This window comes from Strigops habroptila, chromosome 11 (assembly GCF_004027225.2).
Source record: "Strigops habroptila isolate Jane chromosome 11, bStrHab1.2.pri, whole genome shotgun sequence".
Taxonomy (NCBI): Eukaryota; Metazoa; Chordata; class Aves; order Psittaciformes; family Psittacidae; genus Strigops; species Strigops habroptila.
Window position 1 is genome coordinate 36147463 of NC_046360.1, and position 14308 is coordinate 36161770.

Below are 14308 nucleotides of genomic sequence, written 5' to 3' on the forward strand. Positions count from 1 at the left end.
AGCAAGTTACTCACAGAGTGAATGAGAGGTGCTGGACACAGGTCTTCTATATCTTCCTTGCAGGAGCCCCTGAAGATACAGCTGGGGTTGTCACCTCCACACCACACACAGTTGTACTTGGAGTCAGCTGTTTGGCAGCGGCTACAGTCAGTGTGTCCCACAGAGCAGTTGTAAAAAGTCACTGCAAAGGAGAAGGATTCAGAGGCATCTGCAAACATCCCCTAGGGAATAATCCAGCAACCTGGCATCTTGCACAGAACCCTCTGCTCCTCCCTCCCCTGGGACAAGCAACAGGAACGAGGCCAAATGTATTCATTACTTTCCCTGTGATAGGACTACTACAGAAGCAAAAGGCCTCATCTGAGGACTTCTCAGTTCTCTTCCACCCCATCCTCATCTCCCCACCTTGCTGGGGAGCTGTTGCACTCCTACCGTGAAGATCTGCAGCACTGTCCACTCGAAGGTGCCTTCGCCTCTGCACAAACACCACAGCATTGAATTCGAGTTGAGGCGCTGTGTAACTGTACTGCAAAGACAAAGACCATCAAGACAAAGGACTTGAGAGGCATAAACAGCCAGTTGAATAGACAAAAAGCATCAGCATCCACCCTGTACAGTGCACCGGCCTGGATGAAGCTTCCCGTGAATGCTCTAGAAAGCGTGGCAGGCATTAGTTAACTAGAAAGAACACTGGAAACAAATGTGTGCTCACAATACTTGTCTAACTCCCTAACTGCACTCCTAATGGCTAATTCCTATCTACAAGCCACCTGCTCAGAAAACTGCTCAATCTGGCACTTAGGCCACTTCAGTAGAGTTGAAGATGTAGGATTACAACTGGTCCACAAGGCTCACATGCACAAGAGCCTGTGTTGTTCCTCTCCCTTAACTATATGAGTTTGTGAAGCAAAAATAGCACCTTTGCTTGCAAATCCTGCCCTAAGTAAAATCCACATATTATCCAGAAACACATGTGGCTGTTGTAATTTTGCTGTTAATCCTACCATCCACAGGCTAGCTTCCACCACGAAGAACAAAACTGGTACTAACAGCATTTTTCTTTTCACAAAGGAACCACCATCACAGAAGAAGTCACAATCCAGAGAACCATGAACAACACTGCTTCAAGCTAAAGGAGAAGTGGCACAGCCCTGGCAGGTTGTGATGAGTGACAATTCAGAGATGGCATCATCCCATACCACAGTCAATGCAGCAACAGGTCGCTTGGCTCAGACTGCGCAATCTTTCTGCCAGTTGCAGATACCAGCCCTGCCAGGCAGCAGCAGCAGCACAGTGCTAAATATCCCACAAATATCTTTGCAAATTATACTCTTTTCCCCAGAGAGCTTGCCTTCCAACCTGCTGCTTTGCTGAGTAAAGCCAGCAGCAGTGTGAGCTCTGAAATGGCACCATATTCCAAGCACTCACCTGGTTCATCTGGCAGGTGATATAACAGAGGGATTTGTTTGTTTCTTCTCCTTCCACATAAGCATCCATCACCACTGTCCTCCCCTCCAAATTCAGGACACACTCATAGTCCCACTGCTGGTCCTGCAGAGAAGATACACATGGTACCAGTTCTCAGCTACACAGAGCTTCCTGCGACATGACAGCATTCTCGTCCCTCTCCGATTCAGAACCTTTTAAAAAGCCACTTGCTGTGCAAGCAGCATGCTCCTCTCATTCTCTTTGTTATACCAACTCTATGATACATTCAAGATGCTCTCTGCTGTCACTGCCTCCATGTATGAAAGATAAACCAACACAAAACACCTACAAGGGAACACACGTTTGTCAGTGCAGGGAGAACTCAGCACAGGAAGAACTCAGCACAGGAATAGAAATTAAAGCAGAACCAGTGGGCCATGAAGTTATGCCTGTGTTTGTGAAACACTAACTTGGAAATGAGGAGTGGAGTACACAGATTAGGCCTGTGCACCTCAAAAACACTAAGTGGATTGTTTTTTCTCTCTTTCCTGTAACTTTTCCACTGAACTGCTTGGACACTGCCTGTAAAATAGATAGACATGCACCTATAACCAGCTCTGCTCCTCTGAGCAGTGCAGTATATCAGGTTTAACATAAAGTAATGATTAGTCTGTGGGCTGCATGTTCTGAGGCAGTTGTTTGTAAAAAGTTACTAAATCAGTCTTCTGTCTTGAGAAGCAAAGATGATTTTTATCAGAGGCACACCCAAGAAACATAGCTTTCAAGGGTGGTTTTCCCTACTGCAGAAGTTTCAGGTATGACAGGAATAGCCACATTAACACGAACGTGCCAGAAAGGAAAGGGAACAGATGACTTATCTTTAGCTTATGGAGACACAAACAATCAGGAAAGACTCATCAGCAAGTTATTCCAAGAACTACACCACAGGCGCAACTGAATCCAAAGGCAAAGGCATGCAGATCTTCTCCAGCAGGTTGGTGCACACCTGAACTCTCCCTTTCTCTGGGGGACCTCCTACTCACCAATAAATCCAGCCATGTAATTCTTTATTCACAGAATTAGGTCATTCCCCTAAGGTGTTTCTGCAAACAGGAGAAACCTAGGCAGAGCTACAGCTGTGTCTTACATGTATTCTTAGCAATGCAGTGGACAGGTTGCCCAAAGAGTGCTGTGCATTGATAGTTTCTCAATGCTGATGGTGCTGAGCTACCTGATAGAGGTGGAAGTTCTTTCCCAACAGTGTTATCTTCCTCGCCACGTTGACTGGAAACAGTGAAGATCCCTGGATTCCCTGCACACAGGGACATGCATCTGGACCCCAGCTAAGCTCTTCATTCTGAAAACAAACACAGGTCTTTAGAGAAAGAGACCTCCATGGCTCCGATAGAGGGAATCAAGGCCTGACATGCCAACAGAGAAACAAGCCCTGCCTGAACAAAGACACAGCTGTGCTTTACCATGAAGTTATAAAGAAAGCAATGCAAGAGCACAAAGAGATGAAGAGCAGAAAGCTGTGAACAAGCTGGACATCGCAGCAACTGCCACCTTCAGGCCAGCAGCATTTCTACAAGACCTGGGAACCCCACACACAGTTTTCTTCCTCAGGCTGCCTCTTCTCCTCACATTACAGTGGTCAGCTCCTACACTCTTAGAGGGCACAACCCCTCCTGTGTGCTGAAATACTAGTCCAGCAATCTGTATGAACATTTCAAAGTGTTACACCATTAGACTGTGAATTCCAAAGCCCAGCAACTTACCTCCTCCCAAAACTCAGGAGCATCATACTGATAGTCGAGGTCAGGGTGGAGGATCCTGGGGAAGTCAGGGACATCCCTCTCTGAAGAATCTCCATCACCCGACAGTAGAGTAGAAGCAGAGAAGGGAGATGTGTCATTCTCAGCCTGCAGCAAATCCATCCAGTCCTCTGTGTCCTGCAGCTCTGTGCCTTCCTCCAGCAGCCACTCTGGGGCAGCTGATGGTGGGAGCTCTGAAGCAGGCAGTTCAGTTCCCAGCAATCCGGGAGAGTCCTCAGAGGCAGCAGGGCCCCCCGGCACCTGGCTGGGAGTTTGGGGAGATGGGATGGCAGATGTCAGTGCCTCTGTGGTAGGAAAAGAGCTCAGAGGCCACTTCAAACTGGTGACATGAGGAGAAGGCGTTACTGCTGCTGAAAAGGTGTGTGGAGGGCTACCCACTAGCGTGGTGGGTGGGTTGGTGTGCTGTGGCTCCTGCGCGGTGGCTGGCCCTTCAGTGGGCAAGGCTGCGTGACCCATGGTTTTGGATGGGCTGGTGAGGACAGATGCAGAAGGAGAAGTTGCCTCTGGCTCAGTGACAGCGGGTTTGTCTGCTGGTGGTGGTAGAGGGGATTCTGTGACTGCCTGGAGAGAGGCTGCTTCAGTTGCGAGAGTCAAGTATGTATAGCTGAGGGTTTCTGGAGGCTCAGATGTCATGTCCAAGGCTGCAGAGAACGTGATGTGGTTGGGCTCTGAGGGGGGCACAGTGCTCGGTACCACTTGCATGATGGGGGGAGTGATGGGTTTTGTGGCCATGGATGGGGCTGTGGTAGAGGACTTGGTGAGGGGAGCTGCTGAAGAAGGAAACACACCTGAGGCTGGGATCTGGGCCTAAAGAAAAACAACATCGTGAGGTGAGAAGAGAGAAAGAAAGGAAACAGGATAAAACCCAAGCAGGATCCATACTACTTCCTGTAGTAGTGTTCACAAAAAAGACTGCTTCACCCTCTGGATTTATGCGAAAGCTACATCTCATGCCACCTTCTCTTGGGGTGGGACTGGGGAATGCTCACAGTGCAGAAGATCCAGCAACATTCCCTCTTCCCACAGATTCCTGCACTTACCTCCACTCAGTGGGAGGTCTGCCTGCCTTCAGCCCCCACTGAACTGCAAGACTACCTGTGGCAGCCACAAACTGGGCATCTGTTCCACTTTTCCCCTTGCAGCCTCTCTACCAGCTTGCTCTTGTCCCTTGCTTTGAAAATAGAGGCTGGATAACCCCAGGAGAAGGGTGACCTTCTTTATTCAATGTCAGTTCCTTAGAAACCTAGCAAAGCCTTATAACACCAGGCACACAGAGCCTTGTATTGCTCCAGCAGCTCACCTCCTTGCTTGCTGTGACTGACGCTGCTATTTTACCCAAGATTTGACTCACTGCATCTCACTGAGGCTGTTCTAGCACACAGGACTAGGACTGAGGAGGAGACGCACCCTTTCATTGTAGATAACGATTCCTTCCTCACAGGCTGCTTTGTGGGTGCAGAGGTGCTGCTGGATGCACCAGTTACATCCCCAGAGACTGCTCACACACTTCTTGCACCTGGAATAATGATGGAAAAGCAGCTGCTGAGATGACCCAGGCAGGGAGAGCCACCCTCCCTAGAACTACAGAGAAGAAAAAGCATGTGCTCACGGTGCAGATTTCCACAGCAGGGCCACTGCAGCACAGTCATAGAAAGAGAAGTCCACAGAAGCAATGAAGATGTCATGGAAACGCACTACGAGCTTTATGGTGACATGATCTGAAAATGAAAACAAAAGTTTCTTAGAAATGGAGCCACTCTAAGCCTGCCATACTGTTAAGAGACTCAGCATGCTTCAGGAAAGACACTGCCAAACATGGAGACAGATTCCTTGCCATGCTTCTAGCATCTCAATCACTGGATTATCCTACGGACACTAAAAGCAGGTTGGACAAGTTTGTCAGGAGTAGTTTATGACAGCTCTTGCCAACCCACGGCAAGGAAGGCTAGTCTGAAGGCTAGTCTTCCATCTTCATCTGCTATAATTCCACTGTCATCTCTGTATTAGAGGAAGATGTAACATTCCATGCTCAAAGCTGATTGCCTTCCTTTTTCATCCAAAGGAAAACCAGACTCTTAGAACTGATGTAGCCCTTTACCTTGAGAGCTTGTTCTATGTCCGGACTAAGAAGTGACTCAATGAAGATGTTTATAAGACTTGTAGTCTCACTTGCAATGACTGGAGGTTTATCTGCTTTAAATCCAGGTCTCACATCAACTAGAAGCCTCAGGATAGCCCAGTTCTTTGGGAAGAGACTATCGCTGTTTTCTGACATAGCAAAGAGTTGCAGAGATCATCAAAACTTATTGCAGCTCATAGCATGAGCCTGAAGGGTTTTGCATATGACTACTAAAAGGGCTGATTAATCCTGTTCCAGACTAATCCAGTGTTGAGTATTGGTTTTCCAAATAATGGGACCATATTGCATGCTCTGCTCAACTCCAGGAGCTGCCATTTCTCCAAGGCAGTTTGCTATAAATGCAAGTAACAAGAAGCTTGTCCATCATTCCTCTCACAGAATTCAGGCCTCCTCTTGCAAGCAAGCTCTATTCACCACAAAACAACTAATGCGTGGTGAAGGATCAGTCAGGGCTAAGCTGGGTTCCTGACAGGATGGCAAGTGAAGCTGTATGCCAGTAAATCAGCTGATGATGAGGTGTGCATGGAAACCCATGATTAGGAGAAAATCAGGGTATTATATACGCAGCTGGAGCAGGAGTCACTGCAGCACTGCCAACTCCCATCACTGTCACAGAGGTGATTGCATTTGGCAGTGGTGGCAGGGCTAACACGTCCCAGGATTGCAGGGTTATGACACCATGTTTATAAATATTCCTTTCTCCACAAAGGCCATTATTTCCCATGATGCCAATAATGCAGTTCAGCGGTACAGAACATGAGGTTGAGCACTTGCAAATTGAGAGCAAGAGTTTCTGCTATCAACTTGAAGCTCAACAGCTTAAAGTGACAGATGAGCTGGTATGCAACCTTTAAAACAAAGCTGAAAGAAAGGCAAACGTTTCAGTGAGCTGGGAAATGTATTATAAGTAGGAATAGGAAAGCACCAGTATCTAAGGCCCTGATGAGACCTTATTTAGGAAACAGTGTTTGATTCTGGTTACCAGCTTCTAATTCATCTTAGCAGAGCACAGAAGCCGTGCAAAGAAGGGCTAGCAACACAGTGAAGGAGAGAGGAAGTCTGAGTAACAAAAGAACACAAAGTTAACAAAGCAAAACTCCGTGCTTAGAATGCCTGCCCGTAGCTCACTGGGTGGGAGAGGAGCTGTGGAAGCAAAAGGACAACACAAATAGATCAAAGGGACACAAACCATCCATGAGCAACTTCAAGCTAGAAAACAGAAGCGAGTTGTTAAGCCTCAGAGATGCAATGTGGCTCAGGTAAAGCATCTCTGGAGTCTTGAAACAAAAGTAAGACTGATTTACAAAGGAGTCAGTAAGAATATCTGAAGCTTAGAATAATGAGAACTAGACTGATTTTTCACAACTGTGCTTAAATTCAAGCCCACATATATAGAACTAAACAGGGAAGCCAATCCTGCCCCTCTGCCTGGAATGGCAGCGCATGAAGCCGTTTCCCTCTGTGCCTGACCACCCTGAATGGAGACCTGGTCAGTCTGTTCCAGACTAAAGCAGTGTGAAAGCCGGATATAATAATATAGTAAATACTATTGAAAAGGAAGGTGTTTGAGATGGAATGTGTTAGCTGAGTTCTGCTGTCATGTAATGTCCATAGAGATCGCTTCAGACCTATCAGGCAGCTGCATGCTTCCATGGAAAATCTGTTTAGCCGTTTAGGTGAATTGTGTGGAATGCCTCCCAACCAGCACCTGCCTTTTACTTCAGATGAATGAGCTCTTTGAATAGAGTAGCTCACACACAGGCTGGGTAAAATCCAACGCAAAGACTATAAACTGAACTTCCCATGTTCTTCAGAGTGGCCAATTAGCAATGATCAGCCAGTTATTGTCTGCAGTAATAGAAAGCTGACTCTGTATTTTCTGAGGGTATGCCGCACTGCAGATTCATTTCTAACTCAAGGACTGTGGGTCTCTCCTTTCCTTACACATACATCCTTCTCCCATTACTACAGGGATTTTGAGGATGTTTGCATTTGGTTTGATTTAAATAATAAAGCAGTGTTTAAGAGAATTCTCTCTCCAGATTTATGACAAAGCTGCCAAACCAGCCACCGCTCTAGACTGCATTTCAGATCATATTCAGATTTGCACACAACCCTTCGAGCAGGATCTCCTTTCCAACTACCAGAATTTGGCATTGGAATTTGGCAACAGCCCAAAATAGCACAGGATGTGTGACACACAAGTAGAAAGCAAACAGATATTATGAAGAATGAAATGAACACCTGCTGACACACCACATATATTCATGGCTGTTAATCCTGGCAATCTGACAGACCTACAACGTACTTTCTCCCAATAACAGTATCGCAGCTATCATGCTCCATTTAAAGCATTTCACTGACCTGCTCCTGTTGGCAAAGCTGGTGCTTGGCTGGGATCTGGAGAAGGACACATGATTCCTGACTCTGTCAGCACTGCTGGGCTTTCATAATCTTCAAAGTAACATGAGTAAAATTCTTCCTCATGCAGGGAAGGTAAGTCCGAGATAGCCAGGAATATCTACCAATTCAACAGTATCCAGTGAGTAATGTGCCTTTTAACACTTTCTTCTTTATTTAATCTGATTTTCTGGTTCTATTTTTTTCCAAGTAAGAGCCCAAAGAAGTAGTTACCTACATAGACATCCATACTCCTATAATGCCTCCTAGGACTGACTGTTCCATTGTTCATCTCTTGCCATTCCCAAATTGAACTTTGCATCCCCCAGCAATTGGCAACTTCCCCCTTTGCCCAAGTCTCTAGCAAAAGACAGGTTCTTGCCACCTCCTGACACAATATCAGGCTTCAGAACAGTGCAGCACCTTCTTCGCTTTTCTGCCAGCTCTCAGATGCCACACTGAAGCTGAAATTTTGGGTAGCTCCTTTTAGATCTTCCTGACAGCAAGTGTCCGAAATACTGTGAAACCACAGACACAAGCACCTTATAGATACTAAGCCAAGGAGGGACCTCACCCAAACAGCCATCAAATACTCCAGAATACTCAGTAACTGAGCAGGCAAGGACATTTAGTTTTATGAGGAACACACAATGAAATTATCTCCTGGTACAGCCAAGCTGTTAAGTCCCTTATACGAAGCAGACATGTGCTTGAAGGCTGTGATTCAGTACCCCTCTGAAAGCAATGGGCTGACTTGTGACTCCTCAGCATTTGTAGGGGGCTTTCTACATGTTTGAGCATCATCAGAGGATCAGCACCACTCACATTTCTCTTTTCCTCTCTGCTGATATTGGCTGGAGTTAGTGACTGGACAGACAGACACTGCTGTGTAGAGTTAAAGCTCCAGAGCCACTGTTCACTCAACCTGGACCGCAAGCACTCAGAGCGACGGGTACACCTGCAGGGAAATAGCAAGAAGCTCTATGAGACATCTAATGGGACACATTCAGCTTCCAGGATGACACTGGCCATCTTCTACATCCCATGGTCTTCTCTAGTTCTCACTATTCTAGAGTCTTTCTAGAGTCTAGTCTAGTCACTTGCTAGAGTCTTGGGGAAGCTGCTACGCAAGACATGGAAGTCTCAGCCTCCCACCACCTTCGATAACAGGATGAACAAAATATAGATGGTAGGTGTTTTTTGGGGCTTCAAGGGTCATAAACTAGTTCCTATGGTATTCTACAGGTAGACAGAGCCAGCAAGCAGACAGGCACACTGGAATAAACCATGCCTCATTAAGCAACATCAGTAGGGGAGCAAGAAGTGAAAGAGAGCACTAAATGAGAGTGACAAAGAAGAGATAAGATCATTTCTCTACATTTGAAATGAGACAGTTTGAGCTGCAGTCAGACTAAAACCAGGCTGAAATCAACTGGACAAGAGCGTGATGAATGGTGACCCAAAAAGCAATGGAAAGATATCCTTGTGTGCAACTGCTGGTGGTGTTTAAGGGAGGCAGAGAGAGGAATGGCAAGTTAGAGAGGATATCCCATAAAGGAACTAAAAATAAACTAAATCCAGGCACACACACATAAGAAAGACAGTAAGTAGAGACAATCCCTATGCACCATCCCTCCCCAAAATCCTTGCAGGTCAACAGGAATCTATCTTACCGTCCCTGAAGGACACACCAGCCACAGTAGGGGTCTTTCAGCTCCAGACAGGATTCACAATCTGAGTACAGAGAACATTCCAGAATGGGAACCTTTACCACCTGTCAGAGAAAGCAGTTAGTGAAAACACAGCACAGGCCCCAGGTCTATGGCTTGTTCTGTCTAACTAGCAAGTCCCATCCTCTCCATGCTCACTGAAACAACTTCTTAATCCCCAATATTGCATAAAGAAAACAGGAACAAGCTCCCAGAGCCCACCTGAATGGCCATTTCACATGTTAGTGAAGGACATCTAAACATCAGGCTGCCCAGAGGCACTGAGGCAAGCAACGTGCATTGCTATTAATGGGTTCTGTGGCACTTTTTGCAAGAAGGAGCCTTTATTTAGTGATAAATCAGTATTTTAACAAAATAGGTTAAAGAACAGACTGAATATCATTCACTCTTTTGCTTTTCTGAACTCTGTCATGGGACATCATCTCTCTGACGTGCAGGTGACAGAAGCTGGAGACAGCAGCTCTAGCTGAGGGCTCTGAATGTACCTGCACTATTGCCCAGCTCTATCTGGCAGAACTATCACTTTGACTGAAAGTAGAGCAAGCAGCTTTGATCAATGTGGAACAAAAATCTTCTGGTATGTGGGGGTAACTTTTACTTGCAAAACACTTCTGCTTTAAACTTACTATCCTTGATGATTTCAGCCTCTTGCCCTCCCTTTAATCCGCTCCTACACTCCAGCTACTACCCTGTCAGTTACTTCAAATTGCCAACTTCTAGTCCCCAACCTATTACTTTTGCCTCGTACAGGATGTAATTTACGTTTTTTAATTGACAGAACAATTACTGGTAAGGATGCATTTTAGATTTCCCTCATCATCTTTCACTCACAGATTTCAACTCTTCCTTTGAAGCGTTACAGAAGTTCCGAGTCTCTCAAAGTGCACAGGGTGGGGGTGAAGGCAAGGGGTGGTTTTCCAGCATGCTCTCCTTTCTTGTTTGTTCTTTCCTTCAGAGTAACTCAAGGGCTGCTATTTCATTTACTAGAGGGATCCTCTTCCTTCCAGCTCAAGGAGCTGATATAAGCGGTGCTGTACAAATCCTCTCAAATAAGGTATCCACAGCTGGATTTCCTACTCAGCAGACACCAATATCCCAACAGGCAGAGGCATCAGAATGCCTCCTCTCCAACTGCCACTGGGCACAAACAGAATTACAGAAGGCAGAAGGGGGAAAGCTGCCTCACATGGTTCCTTGTACAGCCTGATTTTGTCTACAAGACTGTTATTACATCCCCCGTCAAAGCACGCCTCTGCTATCTGAGGATATTTCCCACACATTTCTGCTTTTGTAGGTTACCTGCCTACAGAAGAACAGCTTAATCTTTTCATTGACTAAAACCAGCAGAAGTGCCACAGTTTTAATTACACAAACCCTCCTTTTTGCCTTTTTAATCTTCTGTAAAACCAAGACAGGTCACATCACTTATGAACCCAAAACCAGGCTGTGACTGAGGGTAGCAAGACTCCTCCATGCTTCCTCCAGCTTTTGCTAAAGGCCAGTCCCCATTGCTGTAAGTCAGACTGGGAGGAAGCTGCTGCCCAGCACAGGCTTAGCTGTACACGCTGTTTCTCATCCTCCCCAGCTCCCATTAGTAGCTTGTCTGGACCACAAATGCTTTCAACTCATCTGTGAAAGGGATTTTATTGCTCTTACCATTGACTGGGTCATGACAAAGAGGTGCTCCTGCAACTGGTCAAACAGCAAGTCTCCGCTCACCATGCTATTTAACTGGATAGCTAAAGAAGCATATACATGTGCATCTCCCATTGCTCCTAAGTACACCTGCAAGAGATTCACAGTTGTATGCAGGCAAAGTGTCACAGCAGGAGTTGGGGACACCCATCCTATATCAGGAACAAGTTGGAACCACTGCTATGTACAAGGATTTCAACCTCCCACCAAAATCTCAATGCAGTGACTTCAGCCACAAGAAGCGTGTGCCTAGCTATGCTAGGAAGGATGCACCAGCCCTGACGCTGGCTCAGTGCAGATGTAAGCAAAGGCACCACTGTTTGGGGCATTCACATTCTCAAGAGTGAGCACAGTGTGAGAAGAGACCATCTGATAGTAATGATAGAATGATAGTTCCTTTAGTAGGAACCTGACTTCCCAAGGGACCAAAGAAATTGCCTTTTTTCCCCTTCCACCTGAGCATCCCTGATCAGTTTTATGCTTTTGGCTTCCTGTTGCACCCAGACCATACCTTGTGCAGTCTCCCTCTGCTGTCGCCCAGGAAGGCAATGGTGTGCCCATCTTCCACATTCACTGCCACTGCTGTCAGACGGGCATCTGTTTTCTCCAGGAGGGGGGCTGCTTCCAAGGGTACCCGGCTGGCCATAGGGCTGGGAGTGTGGTCAGAGCCACAGGGGTATGCATACAGGGTATCCTTTTTTGGGGAGTGGAAAGAACAGGGACATCATTGCCAAGAAAATGGATACAAGGAACATGAGTAGCTTTAACACTTCCAGCATCCCTTTCCACCCAAATTCCTTCAACAGATACCCCAGCAGTGAATTCAGCTTTGAATCCCTTTAAGCTTTTTAACAGAGAATAAAACACCAGCTTTCAATAGTTAGTTTAGGTAGGTTTGTCTGTTCCTACCAACATAAACATTTCAGCAGGTCCATTCACCATCAGTAATGAGATGCACCAAAACTCTACTAAACTCTTAAGTTCTCCAAAACCTATGACTGGCTGTACACTGCCATGATGCAGCTTTGGGGAAGATTCATTGTATTTTTTAGAACGAAGAGAGGAGAATTCCTGCTTCCACTGCAAAACTGCCTGGTCACAAGCATCACCTCCAACAATTAGCATGGTTTTGTTGTAACATGTACAAATTCTAAGTCTGAAATAGAATCCCAAAGCATCAGGATGTACATAAACATAGGGCAGAACACAGCCTGCTCCGAAGAGCTTAATAACTACACTTAGAAATCACAGAGCTCATAGAACCAGAGACCCACAAGAAGTCAAAACGAGTCATCTCTGCACACTGCTTCAATTCTTGTCTTGTGAGATCTCTGTGCAAATCTGCTGTTCCAGCTAGATCCCTCCCAGTCCCACCAATCCTTCACTTCCTGACTTCTAGAGAAATGAAAGCTGCCCATTTATTTACCATTTGTATGTGTAGAGAGAAGATATTCCACTATGATTCATCTTTTTCCCAAGCAACAGACTCAGCCTTGTCTAGGATAGCTCCTTTGCTGCTTTATATCTTTCTTGACACCTTGTTCTGTGTCCATTTTTACAGTATCCTTTTAGAGACTGAAAGCAGGATTGTTCACCCAGCAAATACTATTAAGCCCACCACTTCTTAATCAATCAGTGGCTTGGCTTCAAACAATGTGGCATGTATAGATTAATGATTTTCATCATGAAATCCCTTATGGACAACATTTCACTCCCCTCTCCAGCCCCTTACTAATCGCTCTTACAAAGCTGCGTGTGGAGCAGAGGCATTAACTGCGCAGTCCACACCGGCTCCATCTCTCTTGCCTTGGGCAACATGGTTGAATTTAGACTCCACATGAGCAGGAATTAGATTCCTCATGAGCAGGGTTATGTATTGCTTCTGTCTGATGTCCATGGCTTTGCATTTGGCAGCACTGAGCCTCACAGCACCATCCGGCACCAGGCAATGGAACTGCCCCCTGATGAAAGTCAGCGATAACGGCACAACGTGGCATTCTTGAGGCATCTACTCATCACTTCGTGCCAACCCCATAGAAAACCTCACCCTTTCCCCCCTTTCCTCCCATTTCTCTGGGGGTTTTTTGTTGGGTTTGTTTGTTTTTAACACTTGTCCGCTTCCTGGAGAAACAAAGTCTATGGAAATTCCACAGTAAAATATATTTCACCAGTTGACCTCTATTGACTTCTCCATTGTATTGCTATCCTAGCAGAGGAGCAAGGCTTGACACAGTGGTTACACATAAGAAATCATGCCAAGATATTTTTCACTGAAAACAATTAAAAGAGCTTCTATGTAAATTGATACAAGCATTTCATACAGTTATCATGGTCCTATGAAGACAGGCTGAGAGCTGGGCTTCTTTAGCCTGGAGAAGAAGAAGCTCCAGGGAGACCTTAGAGCAGCTTCCAAGGCCTGAAGGGGCCAACAGAAAAGCTGGAGAAGGGCTTAGGACAAGGGCCTGTAGGGACAGGAAAAAGGAGAATGGCTTTAAATCGGCAGAGGGGATCATCCAGTGTACTACTGTGATGCAGCAAGTTTGGATGAAGCCGTTCAAGTGAATTCTGGTGCGTGCTTCCTACATTGCATAGGTAGGAAGCAACAATAAGACAAATCTATATCTATGCATGAAGGGGACTGAAAGCTCGGTGCAAAAGGACAAGTTCCACACCTTGAAAACTACACCCACAGAAGATATGCAGCCTCTCCAAGCTCTGCAAAGACATGTTTCACACTTCCAATTATCAAGTCACTAACAGCACCTACATAGTCTCCTGCATCTCAAGACTAAAGGATCTCCAGCAAACTGAACAAACGAACTGATTCTGAAATTCTTATTAAACAAGCATGTTTTTTTCCAGTTGAGATGGTATTGAACTGTAAAACTCGATCTTAGCTGCATCTGATGGGCTAAAAACTGGAGGCAGTGCTAAGCAGGGAAAAGGGTGCACAGGCTGGTTTGGATGCAGAAAAACGTGAACTTAATTAGCATTATCCTTACATAGAGCACAAGCTGCCACCACTGAAACAGAGTTAAAACTGTTCCTGCATAAACTGTTCATTGAGAGCTGCTTGCACT

At 45.8% G+C, this 14308-nt stretch overlaps 1 protein-coding gene across 6 annotated transcripts in view; it reads right to left on the reverse strand.

Annotated features, from left to right (window-relative positions):
* Positions 1-14308, reverse strand: part of PLXNB1 (plexin B1) — a 75392-nt gene that overhangs the window by 19760 nt on the left and 41324 nt on the right. For all 6 annotated transcript variants that reach the window (XM_030501324.1, XM_030501327.1, XM_030501326.1 and 3 more), the window contains 12 exons: positions 11740-11922; positions 11190-11318; positions 9477-9577; positions 8629-8761; positions 7768-7924; positions 4873-4981; positions 4671-4779; positions 3207-4070; positions 2660-2785; positions 1429-1551; positions 433-526; positions 15-181 (listed from right to left, as the gene is read on the reverse strand). In XM_030501324.1, the coding sequence (XP_030357184.1) occupies positions 15-181; positions 433-526; positions 1429-1551; positions 2660-2785; positions 3207-4070; positions 4671-4779; positions 4873-4981; positions 7768-7924; positions 8629-8761; positions 9477-9577; positions 11190-11318; positions 11740-11922 (2295 nt within the window). The remainder of the gene's footprint in view (positions 1-14; positions 182-432; positions 527-1428; positions 1552-2659; positions 2786-3206; positions 4071-4670; positions 4780-4872; positions 4982-7767; positions 7925-8628; positions 8762-9476; positions 9578-11189; positions 11319-11739; positions 11923-14308) is intronic.